Source organism: Zalophus californianus, chromosome 11 (assembly GCF_009762305.2).
Source record: "Zalophus californianus isolate mZalCal1 chromosome 11, mZalCal1.pri.v2, whole genome shotgun sequence".
Taxonomy (NCBI): domain Eukaryota; kingdom Metazoa; phylum Chordata; class Mammalia; order Carnivora; family Otariidae; genus Zalophus; species Zalophus californianus.
This window is the reverse complement of record NC_045605.1, coordinates 38,716,002-38,731,243: the sequence shown is the minus strand read 5'-3', so window position 1 is coordinate 38,731,243 and position 15,242 is coordinate 38,716,002. Positions and strand designations below refer to the sequence as shown.

General features: G+C 47.1%; 1 protein-coding gene across 3 annotated transcripts in view; it reads right to left on the bottom strand.

The window, feature by feature from the left end:
• VSTM5 (V-set and transmembrane domain containing 5) overlaps positions 1 to 14,971 on the bottom strand; it is a 32,801-nt gene extending 17,830 nt beyond the window's left edge. For all 3 annotated transcript variants that reach the window (XR_003517475.2, XM_027579843.2, XM_027579842.2), the window contains exon 1: positions 14,782 to 14,971. Coding sequence is in view for 2 of the 3 variants with exons in the window: in XM_027579843.2 (XP_027435644.2) it covers positions 14,782 to 14,902 (121 nt within the window). In the remaining variant the exon portion in view is untranslated. The remainder of the gene's footprint in view (positions 1 to 14,781) is intronic.
• Between the last annotated feature and the right edge of the window lie 271 nt (positions 14,972 to 15,242).

Genomic DNA, 15,242 nt, shown 5'->3' with positions numbered 1-15,242 from the left:
GTCCAGCATATAATGCGGTCATTCTCAACATGGGGCTGCGTTAGAGTCACTGGAGAGCTCCTTGAAATGAAGTGGCTGGGCCCCCTCCCATTTCTACTTCAGTAGGTTCAGGGTGAGGCCTCAGAGTTGGCATTTCTGACACGTTTCTAGGTAACGCTGCTGCTGGTCCCAGGGCCACACGGTTAGAACTTTGGCAGTTCCAGTTCTGCAAGCCCTTGGGGCACAGGGGGCACTGAGGATGCTCCCAGCATCCCTGGAGGCCAGCCCCTCCTCTCCTCCAACACCACTAACACCACTTACACCACGCAGGGGACCCACCTCAGCTGCCGAAATTCTCATCCTGGAGAAGGGAAGATGTGGACCACCTGGCCATGGAATGACGATCAGTGGCAGGTTCTGGTAAACAGAATTGAGGCTGTGTTGGTATAATGGATGCATTCATGGACTCTGGAGTCAAAATTTCGATCTGCCAGTAACAGTCGTGTGATCTGGGAGTTAAATTCCTTAGTTTCTGTCACCTTCAGTTACCGTACTTATGAAATAAATATACTGTAATAGTGCTGTGCTCACCTCCTGCAGCAGAATGAGGTTTCAGTGAGACCATACATGTAGGGAGCTTAGCACAGTTTCTAACACTTGGTGATCGCTCAAGAAATATCAGCTAAAATTAATAAAAATTCTTTGAAGATCCACTGAGCTGCTCACGGAGGTAGTGAGCTCCCCATCCCCAGGGGTGTGTAAGCAGAAGCTGGAGTCGGACCGGGGATTGAAGCAGTATATTTGAGACTGGGAGCTGACATGTTGGTGGAGGAGCCTGGTCCTTCCAGTCCAAATCACATAGCAGGTATAGACTGGAATGGGCATTTGTAAATCTGTGATTTCCTTGTGGAAGTGTGCAGAGACTGGATAACCTGAAATTCCTCCTTGTGGAATTCCTTCTGGAATCTTCCTACCATAAGCAAGAGCCGCCCTTGCTGGAAAGCTGAACTCTTCTGAATGGCCATGGGCTGCATTTCTACTCAGATGCCAAGGAAGCGAGGCACAGTGGAGGCGGCTGGCTGGTCCTGCACAGCCTGGGAGTGGGGCACTGCTGGGTTTCTGCAGGACTGATGGTCGGGCCTGGGCCAGTGCCCAGCCTGGGGAACTGGAAAGTGGAGTTCTCAGGTACCTCTGCAGGTAACAAGAGGACTAAGGAAGAAACGAGGCGCAACATTCTTCTTTGGGAGTTTATAGGATGCCTGAAGGCCCTTGGCAGACGGGTGTAGAGCAATCACAGGATTCAGGCAGACTCATGACAGGGTAGTGCGGTTAGGGTACGAAGCTGCTCCTTCAGAGAGACAAAAGGGCCAATTCCTCTTCCTCCTGCAGATTTTAGTTTAAACATCACTTCTTCCAGGAAGCCTTCCCTAATCTCTCAACAGCAGGTTAGGTTCCCAGCCCTGTGTTACCATAGCAACATGTTCCTAGCAACACACTTATCCCAGTCCGTTGTAATTCCTCTTGATTGATGGCTCATCCTCCTAGATCAGCTGTCAGCTCTGAACCCAGGGGGGATCTGTCTTGTTCGCTGTTGAATCCCTAGGGCCCAGGGCAGTGCCTGGCCCTGTGGGCTTTCCAGAAGCACCTAATGGAATGAATATCTCTAGGCAAGTTCCTCAACCTCCCTGAACCTCAGTTTTGTTACCTGTAAAATGGGGGCTAATTGCACCTACTTGCAGGATTGTGTGCCAGTGAATGGAAAGCAGCTATTGCAGTACCTGGCACAAAGCGCAGGCTCAATACACAGCCACACACATTGCTGTCTTTTAACTGTTATTAACAATTATAAAAACTCAGGAGAGACTGGTTTTTCTCCTCTTCAGTCGGCTGGAGGCTATTATAAGTGATCTTTCCAGACCACACACCTGGCTGTGTCTCCCCTGGTTTGGAAAGACCTCAATGATCTGCTCTCAACTCTCTCTTCCATCCCCATCGCTCAAGACTCTTCCCCACCCAATTCCAGTTCACCAGACTGTGGACCACTCTGGGCCTTTTGTTCCTCTTTCCCAGGGGAGACCCCCCACCTTTCCCAGGTGTGTGCTCACTCAGGGCGCCTCCTCTGCCAGGGCCCGCCCCCCACCAGGCTCCGGGGGCACAGTCTCCAGCCTGCCTTGCGTTCACGTTAGAGGAGTGACAGCCCATCTCCCTGCTGGAAGGAGCAGGCAAGCGCTCGCCAGCACCCAGCAGTGTGTGATATGATGGATGGATGCTCATTCAGGCTGGGGCTATCAAACTGAATCGACAGTCTCCTTGACAGAGAGGAATAAGCTCTGGTTCAAGAACCCCTGAAATCCCATCTCAAAGTACATACAAAAGGAATGTAATCCATTCCCCTGGTGAGACTGGGGCAGGGATATTACCCTCGTGGAGAAGGGCAAATCAACAGGGGAGCCTCATGGGAGGTGCCCTAGTCACTGCTTGCTGCCAAAGGACCCACATCTCCCTCCTGAGTCTCTGGTATTAGTGTCAGGGTCTATCCGAGGAACTATTCCAGCACCCTCCACCTAAGATCCAAAGTCTTCCCAAGCTCTATTCCTTTACCTGCTATAGAACGTGTAAGATGAAATAGGAAGAAATTGGCAAGTGTTGGAAGAGCCGGTTTAACTAAAGAGCAGGCCCCCTGCTACTGGAGCAAAGGAAGGAAAGATTGCAATGCTCTGTCTGTGATTTCCTGTTACTCAGAACTTTCTCCCTCCTTGTGCACCTGGCTACCTCCTACGTAGCCTTCCAGGCCTGCTGTTCGAGAAGGCTCTTCCCAACTCCAACCAAGTGAAGTAAATCCCTTTCTCTGTGCTCCCAGGGCAGCTAACATCAAATCATCAGGTTGGGATCTGACTTCCCCCTGGGCCATGCCATCCCCTATTGTTGAGTATCCTTAGCTCCTGGCACAGGGCCTCTCACACAGTAGGTACTCAGGAAATATTTATTGGGCAAAACCAATTCCCAAGCAAAGCAGCCTTGTCTCCTGCCCTAAGCCTGGTGGGAAAGCATCTATTGGTTTGTCAGGATAAAACCATAAATAAGACATAAGTGAGGGGCGCCTGGGTGGCTCAGTCGTTAAGCGTCTGCCTTCGGCTCAGGTCATGATCCCAGGGTCCTGGGATCAAGTCCCACATTGGGCTCCCTGCTCGGCGGGAAGCCTGCTTCTCCCTCTCCCACTCCCCCTGCTTGTGTTCCTGCTCTCGCTATCTCTCTCTCTCTGTCAAATAAACAAATAAAATCTTTAAAAAAAAAAAGACATAAGTGAGGGGCGCCTGGGTTTCACACTCAGTTAAGTGTCTGACTCTTGGTTTCGGCTTAGGTCATGATCTCAGGGTCATGAGATGGAGCCCCGTATCAGGCTCCACGCTCAGTGCAGAGTCTGCTTGAGATTCTCCCTCCTTCTCCCTTTCCCCTTCCTGCTCATGCTCTCTCTCTCTCTAAAAAGTAAATAAATAAGTCTTAAAAGAAAAAAAGACGTAAGTGACACTCAGCTACACAATGGTGGGTGTTCTGAGAACAGAAGGTATGAGAAACATGCACACTTCCTGACAAGCTGTTTCCCTAGGACAAGACTATGGAAGGGACCTAGAAATGGCCTAGTCCAGGAGCACTGCCTGGCCACACATTAGAATCAACCACGGAACTTAAAATCAAAACAAAGCAGTACTGGGTCCTGCCCTTGGAGACACCCACTTAACTCTCTAAAGTAGGGTGTGAGCATCCGTAGGTCTAACGTGCAGCCTTGGCTGAGAACCACCGAACCAGCCCACCCTCCTTGCCCTGTGTGCTCGGAGGAGGTAGGTGACTTGTCTTTGTACAGGGTTTACAGCCAGCACTGGGATCTGTCATCCAGGCTCTTCCTCTTTTGCCAGCTGAGGATTTCCAGGGAAGTCTCAGAGCTGCCAGGTGCCTGTGGGGTCAGCATGGCACAGGCCTGAGCTCCCCCGGGTGCACCTAAGCACGGGGAAAGGCCAATGTGCTTTCTGCCCCACACGTGAGGGAGGAACATTCTGTGCTCCCTTTACGGTCCAGTGTGTCATTTCCCCTTTGGCCCCAGGCCTGACTGTTGCTTCCCCAGCCCAGCAAAGCCGTTACAGGAGAAAACCATTTTCCAACTCTGAACTTGCCAGTCTAGCCTCTCTCCTACTCTCATTTCTTCTGGATAAGTAAATACATTCCTACCCCAAGCCCATTTTCCAGGGAAAACAGGTGCAGGCAGGCCAGGGTCCTGAACGCAATGGACCAGGGAGGTACAGTGTCAGCAGGGTCTGGGAGTGGGGTTTCTGCCAAGATCCTGGTAGATGCTTGCTAAGAAGATTCCTCTTCTGTTTCTTAGCATGTCCAGATCCTGCCAGGCCCCAAAAGGAATAGTGCGCCTATATTTTGAGTGCCTGCTGTTTACTTAGAATTCTCTTCTCCATCTTGCCCTTTTGTATACACTTTCTCATATTTCAAGACTCAGCCTCACCTCCTCCATGAAGTCTTTCTTACTCCCCAGATAAGCTGCCTCCCAGTGACTGACAGAAGCAACACACATCCTCTCAGGAAGGGCTCAACTTCGGTCCAGGCCAACAGAGATTATAGCAAAGCTATTGATTAGATATTAAAGCATCCTGACTTTAGACAACGTAAAATACATTTTTAAAAAGTCCTACAGCAGGGACACCTGGGTGGCTCAGTCGGTTAAGCGTCTACCTTCGGCTCAGGTCATGATCCCAGGGTTCTGGGATCGAGCCCCACATCAGGCTCCCTGCTCAGCGGGGAGCCTGCTTCTCCCTCTGCCTGCTGCTCCCCCTGCTTGTGTTCCCTCTCTAGCTGTCTCTCTCTCTCTCTGTGAAATAAATAAATAAAATCTTTAAAAAAAATAAGAAAGTCCTACAGCAGACAGGGAATGAAAAACAACCAAGCTGAACAGCAAAAAGGTAAAAAATAGTAAAAAATGAGAATAGGTTAAGGAAACTCTGAAATCATCAAGTGTAATAACATTTGCATTATAGGGATCCCAGAAGGAGAAGAGAGAGAAGGGGGTAGAAGACTTATTTGAAGAAATAACAGCTAATCTGGGGAAGGAAACAGACGTCCTGATCCAGGAAGCAAAGACAGCCCCTAACAAGATTAAGCCCAGGCAGTTCACACTAAGACATATAATAATTAAAATGACAAAAAGTAGGGGCGCCCGGATGGCTCAGTCAGTTGAGTGTCCAATTCTTGGTTTCGGCTTGGATCATGGTCTCGGGGTTGTGGGATCAAGCCCCGTGTAGGGCTCTGCACTCTGTGGAGTCTGCTTGGGATTCTTTCCCTCTTCTTCTCCCTCTCCTTCTGCCCCTCCCCGCCTCTTTCTGAAATAAATAAGTAAAATCTTAAAATAAAATGATAAAGAATTGAACTTTTAATTTTAAAAGCAGCAAGAAAAAAAAAATAGTTACAAACAAGGGTGACTCCATACAGCTACCAGCTGATTACTCAGCAGAAATTCTGCAGGCCAGAGAGAGTGGCATGATATATTCAAAGTGTTAAAAGGCAAAAACCTACAACCCAAAATACCCTACCTGGCAAGGTAATCATTCAGAATAGAAGGAGAGAGTTTCCCACACAAACAAAAGTTAAAGGAGTTCATCGCCACTAAACCAGCCTTACAAGAAATGTTAAAGGGAATTCTTTGAGTGGAAAGAAAAGGCCATCACTAGAAGTAAAAAAATTATGAAAAGTAAAAAATTTCATGAATAAAAGCAAACATATAGAATAGTAGTAGATTAATAGTTACAAAGTCACATAAAAGTAGTAAAATCAATTATATCTACAAAAATTAGTTAAGGGATATGCAAAATAAGAATATGTAAAATATGACAATATATATAAAATGTGGAGGGGGGAATAAAATTTAGTGCTTTTAGAATGTGCTCAAACTTAAGCAACTGTCAACTTAATATACACTTCTTTACACATAAGATGTTATATATGAACCCAACGATAACCACGAGTCAAAAACCTATAATGGGGGCACCTGGGTGTCTCAGTCGTTAAGCGTCTGCCTTCGGCTCAGGTCATGATGTCAGGGTCCTGGGACTGAGCCCCCGCATCAGGCTCCCTGCTCCGCGGGAAGCCTGCTTCTCCTTCTCCCACTCCCCCTGCTTGTGCTCCCTCTCTCGCTGTCTCTCTCTGTCAAATAAATAAATAAAATCTTAAAAAAAAAACACAACAACCTAAAAAACACAAAACACAGAGAAAGGAATCCAAGCATAACACTAAAGAAAACTATCAAACCACAAGGGAAGAAAGCAAGAGAAGAAACAGAGAAGAACTACAAAACAACCAGAAAACAATTAACAAAATGGTGTAAGTACACACCTGTCAATAATTACTTTAAATGTAAATGAACGAAGTGCTCCAATCAAAGGACATAGGGTGGCTGAATGGATTAAAAAAAAAAAAAAGACCCATTCATGCTGCTTACATGAGACTCATTTCAGACCTAAAGACACGTACAGACTGAAGTGAAGAGCTGGATAAACACATACCCTGCGGGGGCACCTGAGTGGCCTCAGCTGAGGGTCTGACTCTTGATTTTGGCTCGGGTCATGGTCTCAGGATCTTGAGATCAGCCCCACAACACTGGGCACTGTGCTGAGCGTGGAGCCTGCCTAGGATTCTCTCCTTCCCTCTCTCTCTGCCTGCACCACCCCCCCACCACTGGCTCACACTTTCTTTCTAAAAAAAACCAAAACATGCAAATGGGAGGGGGAAAAAAAAACCAGGGTAGCAATACTCCTATCAGACATTAATAGGCTTTAAAATGAAGACTACAGCAAGAGATAAAAGGCTACAACATAATGATAAAGATATCAATCCAACAAGAGGCTATAACAACTGTAAATATCTATGCACTGAACAAAGTGTTCCTAAATACATAAAGCAACTATTAAGAGACATAAAAGAAGAAATTAACATAATACAGTAATAGTAGGGGACTTTAACACACCACATACATCAATGGGTAGATGAACCAGACAGAAAATCAACAAGGAAATAGTGGCTTTGAACAACACATTAGACCAGATAGACTAACAAATATGTACAGAACATTCCATCCAAAACCAACAGACTGTATATTCTTTCAAGTGCACATGGAACATCCTCCAGGATAGATCACATGGTAGGTCACAAAACAAGTCTTAATAAATTTAAGAAGACTGAAATTATATCAAGCATCTTTTCCGCCACAATCATATGAAACTAGGAATCAATTACAAGAAAAACAATGGAAAAAACACAAATGCCTGGAGGTTAAACACCATGCCACTAACCAACTAAATAAAGAAATCAAAGAGGAAATAAAAAATCCACGGAAACAAATGAAAATGAAAATACACCAGTCCAAAATCTTTGGGACAGGGCAAAGTAGTTCCAAGAGGGAAGTTTATGGCAACAGGTCTACCTCAAGAAACAAGAAAAATCTCAAATAAAAAATCTAACCATACACATCAAGGAGTTAAGAAGAACAAAGCCCAAAGCCAGTGGAAAGAAGGAAAATCATAAAGATTACAGCAGAAACAAATGAAGGAGACTGAAAAAACAGTAGAAAAAACCATGAACGAAACCAAGAGCTGGTTCTTTGAAAAGAGAAAACTGATCAACCTTCAGCCAGACTCATCAAGAAAAAAAGAGATAGGACTCTATTAATCCAATCAGAAATGAAGGAAGAGAATAACAACCAACACAACAGAAATACACAAGATTATAACAGAGTATGATGAAAACGTATATGCTAACAAACTGTACAACCTAGAATGAATAGATTCCTAGGAACATACATGCTTCCACAACTGAATCAGGAAGAAATAGAAAATCTGAGCTGACCAATTACTAGTAATAAAATTGAATCAGTAATCAAAAAAATCCCAACATGATGATTCATAACCCCTTCGGTGGAAATGGTATTAGAAGATAGTGAACTCTACAACTCGGTACTCTTTTGAGATTTGAGGGTTTCATCCCCGCAGCCACCACCCTCCCTTAAAAGGAAGTAAAGAAAAAGGGAGACACAAAAATGAAAGTGGAAAACTTACTCCAGCTAATCAAAGAATATCAAGTAGCCTCTGACTTGTGATTATGCTAAAGGACATGTCAACATTGTGATGATCTTCTTATTCACTTCTCTGGGTAGGGAAAACAGTGTGGGTTTGTTCGTTTGTTTGTTTAAGTAATGTGCTGCAGGGGGGAGGGATGTTTGTTCTTACTGCAGAATGTTTTGAAATAAAACTTTAGCCTAGGGGGAAAAAAAACTCCCAACAAAGAAAATTTCAGGACCAGATGGCTTCACAGGTGAATTCTACAACACATTTAAAGAAGATTTAATACCTATTCTTCTCAAACTATTCCAAAAATAAAGAGGAAGGAAAACTTCTAAATCCACTCTATGAGGCCAGCATTACCCTGATACCAAAACCAGACAAAGACACTACCAAAAAAAAAAGGAAGAAAGAAAGAGAAAAAAGAAAACTACAGGCCAGAATCTCTGATGAACATAGATGCAAAAATCCTCAACAAAATATTAGCAAACAGAATTCAACTATACAACAAAAAAGTCATTCACCACAATCAAGTGGGATTAATCCAAGTATGCAAGGGTGGTTCAATATCTGCAAATCATTCAAGGTGATACATCACATTAACAAGACGATGGATAAAAACTATATAATTATCTCAATAGATGCAGAAAAAGCATTAGACAAAGTACAACATCCGTTCATGATGAAAACCTTAACAAAGCAGGGTTAGAGGGAATATACCTGAACATAATAAAGGCCATACATAAAACCCACAGTTTACATCGTACTCAATGGTGAAAACCTGAGTGTTTCCTCTAAGATCAGGAACAAGCCAAGGATGTCCACTCTCACCACTCTGATTCAACACAGTACTGGATGTTCTAGCTTGGGTACGCAGACAAAACAAAGAATTAAAAGGGGCACCTGGGTGGCTCAGTCGGTTAAGCGACTGCCTTCAGCTCGGGTCATGATCTCAGGACCCTGGGATAGAGCCCCGCACCCGGGCTCTGTGCTCAACTGTGAGTCTGCTTCTCTCTCCCTTTGTGATCTCTCTCACTTTAGCTCTCTCTCAAATAAATAAAATCTTAAAATAAATAAATAAATAAAAACAAAAATAAGGATCCATACTGGTAAGGAAGAAGTAAAATGGTCCCTCTTTGCAGATGACATGATGCTATATATAGAAAATCCTAAAGACTCCACCAAAAAACTATTTGAACTGATAAATGAATTCAGTAAAGTTGCAGAATATGAAATTAACATACAAAAATCTGTTGCATTTCTTTATACACTAATAATGAAGTAGCAGAAAGAGAAATTATGAAAACAATTCCATTTATAGTAGCACCAATAAGAATAAAATACCTATGAATAAACTTAACAAAGGTGATGAAAGACCTATACTCTGAAAACTATACTGATGAGAGAACATTGATGATAGAAATTGAGGACAACACAAACAAATGGAAAGATATACCATAGATTGGAAGAATTAATAGCATTAAAATGTCCATATTATCCAAAGCAATCTACAGATTCAGTGCAATCCCTATCAAAATGCCAATAGGGGCGCCTGGGTGGCTCAATCGTCAACCATCTGCCTTCGGTTCAGGTCATGATCCCAGGGTCCTGGGATCGAGTCCCACATTGGGCTCCCTCCTCGGCGGGAAGCCTGCTTCTCCCTCTCCCACTCCCCCTGCTTGTGTTCCCTCTCTCCCTGTGTCTCTCTCTGTCAAATAAATAAATAAAAGCTTTTAAAACAAATGCCAATAGCATTTTTCACAGATTTAGAACAATTAATCCTAAAATTTGTATGGAACCACAAAGGTCCCAAATAGCCACTCAATCTCGAGAAAGAAGAACAAAGCCGAAGGTATCAAAATCCCAGATTTCAAGATATAGTACAAAACAATAATAATCAAAAGAGTATGGTACTAGCCCAGAAACACACAGAGATCAATAGAACAGAATACAAAGACCAGAAATAAACCTATGATTATATGGTCAATTAACTTACAACAAATGAGGCAAGAATATACAATGGGAAAAAAAGACAGTCTCTTCAATAAATGGTGTTGGGAAAACTGGACAGCTACATGCAAAAGAATAAAACTGGGACCACCTGCTTACATCGTACACAGAAATTAACTGAAATGGATTAAAGACCTAACTGTGAAAACTGAAACCATAAAACTAAAGAAAACAGAGGCAGGGGGCACCTGGGTGGCTCAGTTGGTTAAGCGTTCTGCCTTCGGCTCAGGTCATGATCCCAGAGTCCTGGGATCAAGTCCCATGTCAGGATCCTTGCGTCTCCCTCTGCCTGCCACTCCCCCTGCTTGTGCTCTCTCTCTCTCTCTCTCTCTGACAAATGAATAAATAAAATCTTAAAAGAAAAGAGGCACTAATCTCTTTTTGACATTAGCCTTAGCAACATTTTTCTAGATATGTCGTCCCAGACAAGAGAAACAAAAGCAAAAATAAAGAATCAGGACTACACAAAAATAAAAGCTTTTGCACGTCAAAGGAAACCATCAAAACAAAAAGGCAACCTATTGAAGATATTGCAAATGATATATCCGATAAGGGGTTAATATCCAAATATATAAAGAACTTATATAATTCAACACCAAAAAACAAACAAACACACAAAACACCAAACAACCTGATTTAAAATGGGCAGAAGACCTGAATAGCCATTTTTCCAAAGAAGACATACAGATGGCCAACAGACACGTGAAAAGATGCTCAACATCACTAATCATTAGAGAAATGCAAATCAAAACCACAATGAGCTATCATTTGCACAGGTCAGAATAACTAGTATCAGAAAGACAAAAAATAACAAGTGTTGGTGAGAATATGGAGAAGAGGGAAGCTCAGACACTGTTGGTGGGAATGTAAATTGGTACAGCCACAGTGGAAAACAGTATGGAGGGTCCTTAAAAAATTAAAAATAGAAATACCATGTAATCCAGTAATTCCACTGCTGGATACCCAAAGAAAACAAAGACACTAATTTGAAAAGATATATGTACCCCTATGTTTATTGCAGCATTATTTACAACAGCAAAGATACGGAGGCTACCCAAGTAACCATTGACTGAAAAATGGATAAAGGAGACCACACACACACACACACACACACACACACACACACACACACAATGGAATATTACTCAGCCATAAAAAAGAATGAGATCGTGCCATTTCTGACAACATGGATGGACCTAGAGGGAATTATGCTAAGTGAAATAAGTCAGACATGGATAACACAAATACCGTTATTATTTCACTTAAATGTGGAATCTAAAAAACAAAACAAATGAACAAACAAACACAAACAGACCCTCACATACAGAGAACTGGTGGTTGCCAGAGGGGAGGTGGGTTGGGAGGATGGGTAAACAGAATGCAGAGGTACAAAGTTTCAGTTATAAAATAAATACATCATGGAGATGAAAAGTACAGCATAGGAAATACAGTCAGACGTTTTTTATTTTTTTAAAGATTTTATTTATTTATCTACGTATTTTATTTAGAGCACGTGTGTGAGCAGGGGGGGGGGATGGGGAGTGGGGAGGGGCAGAGGAAGAGGGAGAGAATCTCAAGCAGACTCACTGAGCATGGAGCCTCACACAGGGCTCAATCTCATGACCCTGAGATCATGACCTGAGTGGAAATCAAGAGTTGGACACTTAACTGATGGAGCTACCCAGGCGCCCCCCAGTTAATAATTTTTTAATAACGTTGTTGGTGACAGAGGATGACTACCCTTACCGTGATGAGCACTGAGTAATATATAGAATTATCAGATCAATATGGTTGTACACCTTAAGGTACTATAACATTGGATGCCAATTATATGTAGATAAATAAATGTTAAAGGAAAAAGTCTTACAGGGAATGAAATATATAGGTGTCCTCAGGTCCTGGTGATAATGGAGAAAGGAGGGTCTCCTGACTGCAGCCCTCTTCCAGACAGCACGGACTATATCAGATCTCCCTTGGAGATCAGAAATGAAGAAATCTGGATGACTTTCTGTTTGAAAGTCCTTACCCCTCCCTCAATCGCTTCATTTAATCTTCCAAGCATTTTTTTTTAGCACTATCCCTGTGGAAAGGAAGTGTGTGTCCTGGGGCTACCTGTCAGCCTGGAGGTGGCCCAGCCTTCCGTGTCATCCAGATGATGCGCCGATCCCTAGCACTATACTTGTTATCCTGCAGTAGGGGGCTGCTCTCACCTGTGTGGGGGCTAAACACTGAAAGTGTAAATGTCCTTCGGGACAGGGCTGGTTAAGTACAAACCAGAACTTTCATATGATGATGTAGGTACAGCAGTCAAGAGGAATGAACAAGATCTCTGCTTCTCAATGTGGATGGAGCTGAAAAGAAAATGGTGTAGGGCGCCTGGGTGGCTCAGCCTTCGGCTCAGGTCCTGATCCAGGGTCCTGGGATCGAGTCCCGCATCAGGCTCCCTGCTCCTTGGGAGACTGCTTCTCCCTCTGCTTCTCTCTCTCTTTCTCTCTGTCTCTCATGAATAAATTAAAAAAATCTTTAAAAAAAAGAAAAGAAAATGGTGTAAACAGTAGGTTTCTGAATACCAAGTACAGCATATGGCATGCAGTGAGATTCCTCCTACCCTGACTCGCCCTCCCCTCCCCACCTGTCCCAACCCCAGCTGAGCCCAGAACCCACGGCTCCATTCTAGCTAGGGTCGCTCCTGGCCTATCATCCCTCCCCTGACCCAGACTCAGCCCGCCAGCCCGCTCTCTGTTCCCCTGTTCTCCTGGGAACTGGGTCATGAATGACTCAGTAGGGCCAGTTCTGCAGTTGGGGTTCCCAGAACGTTAGCACCTCCTGCCTCTCCCAGTCACCACTGCAAGCCCCAACTCGTTTGCCCGCCTGGGGGCATGACTGTGAACTAGGTTTCCCCACTGTGGCCTGCTTCCTACAGGTAGAGGGTGTCATGAGCGAGAGTGTGGCAAATGGCTGGCCCCTGAGTGTCGCGAGCATCTGTACAGATGTTGTGTAAGAATGGTGGTTGGAAGCGGATTGGAGGGTTGAAAAACAATTGAAAAGATCACTGCCACGCCAAACACACCCACCTACCTGAAGGACTAACAACCGGTTATTTCTTGCTCGGCAGGCAGCGAGAAGCACATGCCCTATAGTAGTCCTTCAGGGTTTGACATCTGCAGTCTCCCAAGCTGGGCTCTGGGCAGAGCGGTGGAAGGGTCCAGTGCTAGATCGCCTGGGTTTGGGCCCTGGGACCACCACGGACTAGCGGGTGACTTTGTGCAAGCAACAACCTCCATATGCCTCAGGTTCCTCACTTGTGAAACAGGGATAGAGTAGCACTTAGAGGGTTGCCTTGTGGATTCATAGAAGTCTTGTAAAGTCCGAGGGATGGTGAATGCACACGTGCTTAATAAGTTCTGGCTCTTACTATATAGGTCCTCCCACCTCCAATGGCCCTGCACTGGTTACTCAAAATCTCAGTCGACTAATCTGTAACATGCGAATGACAATAATGTTAACGATTAGATGAGAAAGTAAAACCGTATCACAATCTGTGGTTTGTGTCGGCGGGAGCTTGTGCCGCTGTGCGTTACATGAAGACTCATCAAACTCGGGAGGTTCTGGGGCCGACCCACCCAACGCCCGCCACTCCGGTGCACAGTGGTGAGGACCACCTCCAGCCCCCACACCCAACCCAAAGCCCCAGAACCCCTTTTCTTCAAGAGAGTCGGCTGCGGGTTCGCCTGCGTGAAGGGATAGGCCTACAGAATGTCGTGGGGACTAGGGAAGCCCGAGAGAAGGCGAGGGGTCCCCACCGTAGGGGACGGGGCCCGCGTGCCCTTGGGGTCGGGGACACCTCAGGTGCAAGTGTGGTTATTCCAGGAAAAGAAATAGAAAATATTGTAGAGGAGGCGGCCACCGGGCCGGCAGCCAATTATCTCCGCGTCGGCTTCCGGCTCTGATAACGCCCGGCCGCGCGGGGCCGGGGCGGTCACCCCGAAGTGGCCCAGGGTGCCGGGCCGGGAAAGCCTCCACTTGGGCCGGGTACCTCCGGCCGCGGTCGGCGCCCTAGAGGACGCGCCCAGCCCCGGCGGGAAGCAGCGCGCCCCCTGCCAGCCGGGCCGCCCCTAATCCCCCAAGGTGGGCTAGGGTCTGTGGCCTGGGCGGCCGCGACACCCAGGACCCGCCCACCGCTCCGCACCGCCCCGTCACCGCCCCCCGCTGAGCCCGCGCAGCCCCGTGGTCCCCTGCCGCCCCCCCAGCTCCGCCGCCCCCCGCGCCGCCCCGCCGGCCCCCGCTGAGCCCCAGAGCCTCCCCGCCGCCACTCCCCGCCCGAGCTCCGCCGCCCCCCGGCGCCGCCCCGCCGGCCCCCACTGCGCCCAGAGTCTCCCGGCAGCCACCCCACGCCCGAGCTCCGCCGCCCCCCACGCAGCCCCGCCGGCCCCCGCTGTGCCCCGAGCCTCCCCGCCGCCACCCCTTGCCCGAGCTCCGCTGCCGCCCCCAGGGTCGACACGCAGTCCCCCGCTGCGCCCCGAGCCTCCCCGCCGCCCCCCGCGCCGCCCCACCGTCCCCCACTGCGCCCCGAGCCTCCCCGCCGCCACCCCCTTCCCGAGCTCCGCCGCCCCCCGCGCAGCCCCGCCGGCCCCCACTGCGCCCCGAGCCTCCCCGCCGCCCCGCGCCGCCCGGCGCTTACTTTGCAGACACCGCGCGGCAGCCAGGCAGAGGGCGAGCAACCCCAGGGATATGCCGCGGTTCTTCCTACTCCCGCTCGGCAGCGGCCTCATGAGCAACCCCCGGCGGCTCGGGCCGGGCATGGGCTTCCAGCGGCGCGGCTCGGCCCGGCTGTGCGCTGTCACCGCCGCCGTGCTGCTCCCGCCCGCTGCCTCCGCCCTCCTCCCCGGAGTCCGCAGGTCCTCTAGGGCCAAATGCAGATGAGCTGGTTGTACAGCCAGTTCCCAAGAAGTGGGAAGGAAAGAGGAGAGACAGAGAATGGGCAGCGGTGAGAATGCACACACTCAGAAGTAAATAATGGCAATAATGAGCCGTCTCCTTCCGTTCACACCCAGTTTACTGGTATCGATTCCTGATTCAGCTGGATGCTGGATGGCAGGATGGAGGGAAAGTACTAGCTGTTGCCTGAGGACCAAGAGAGAC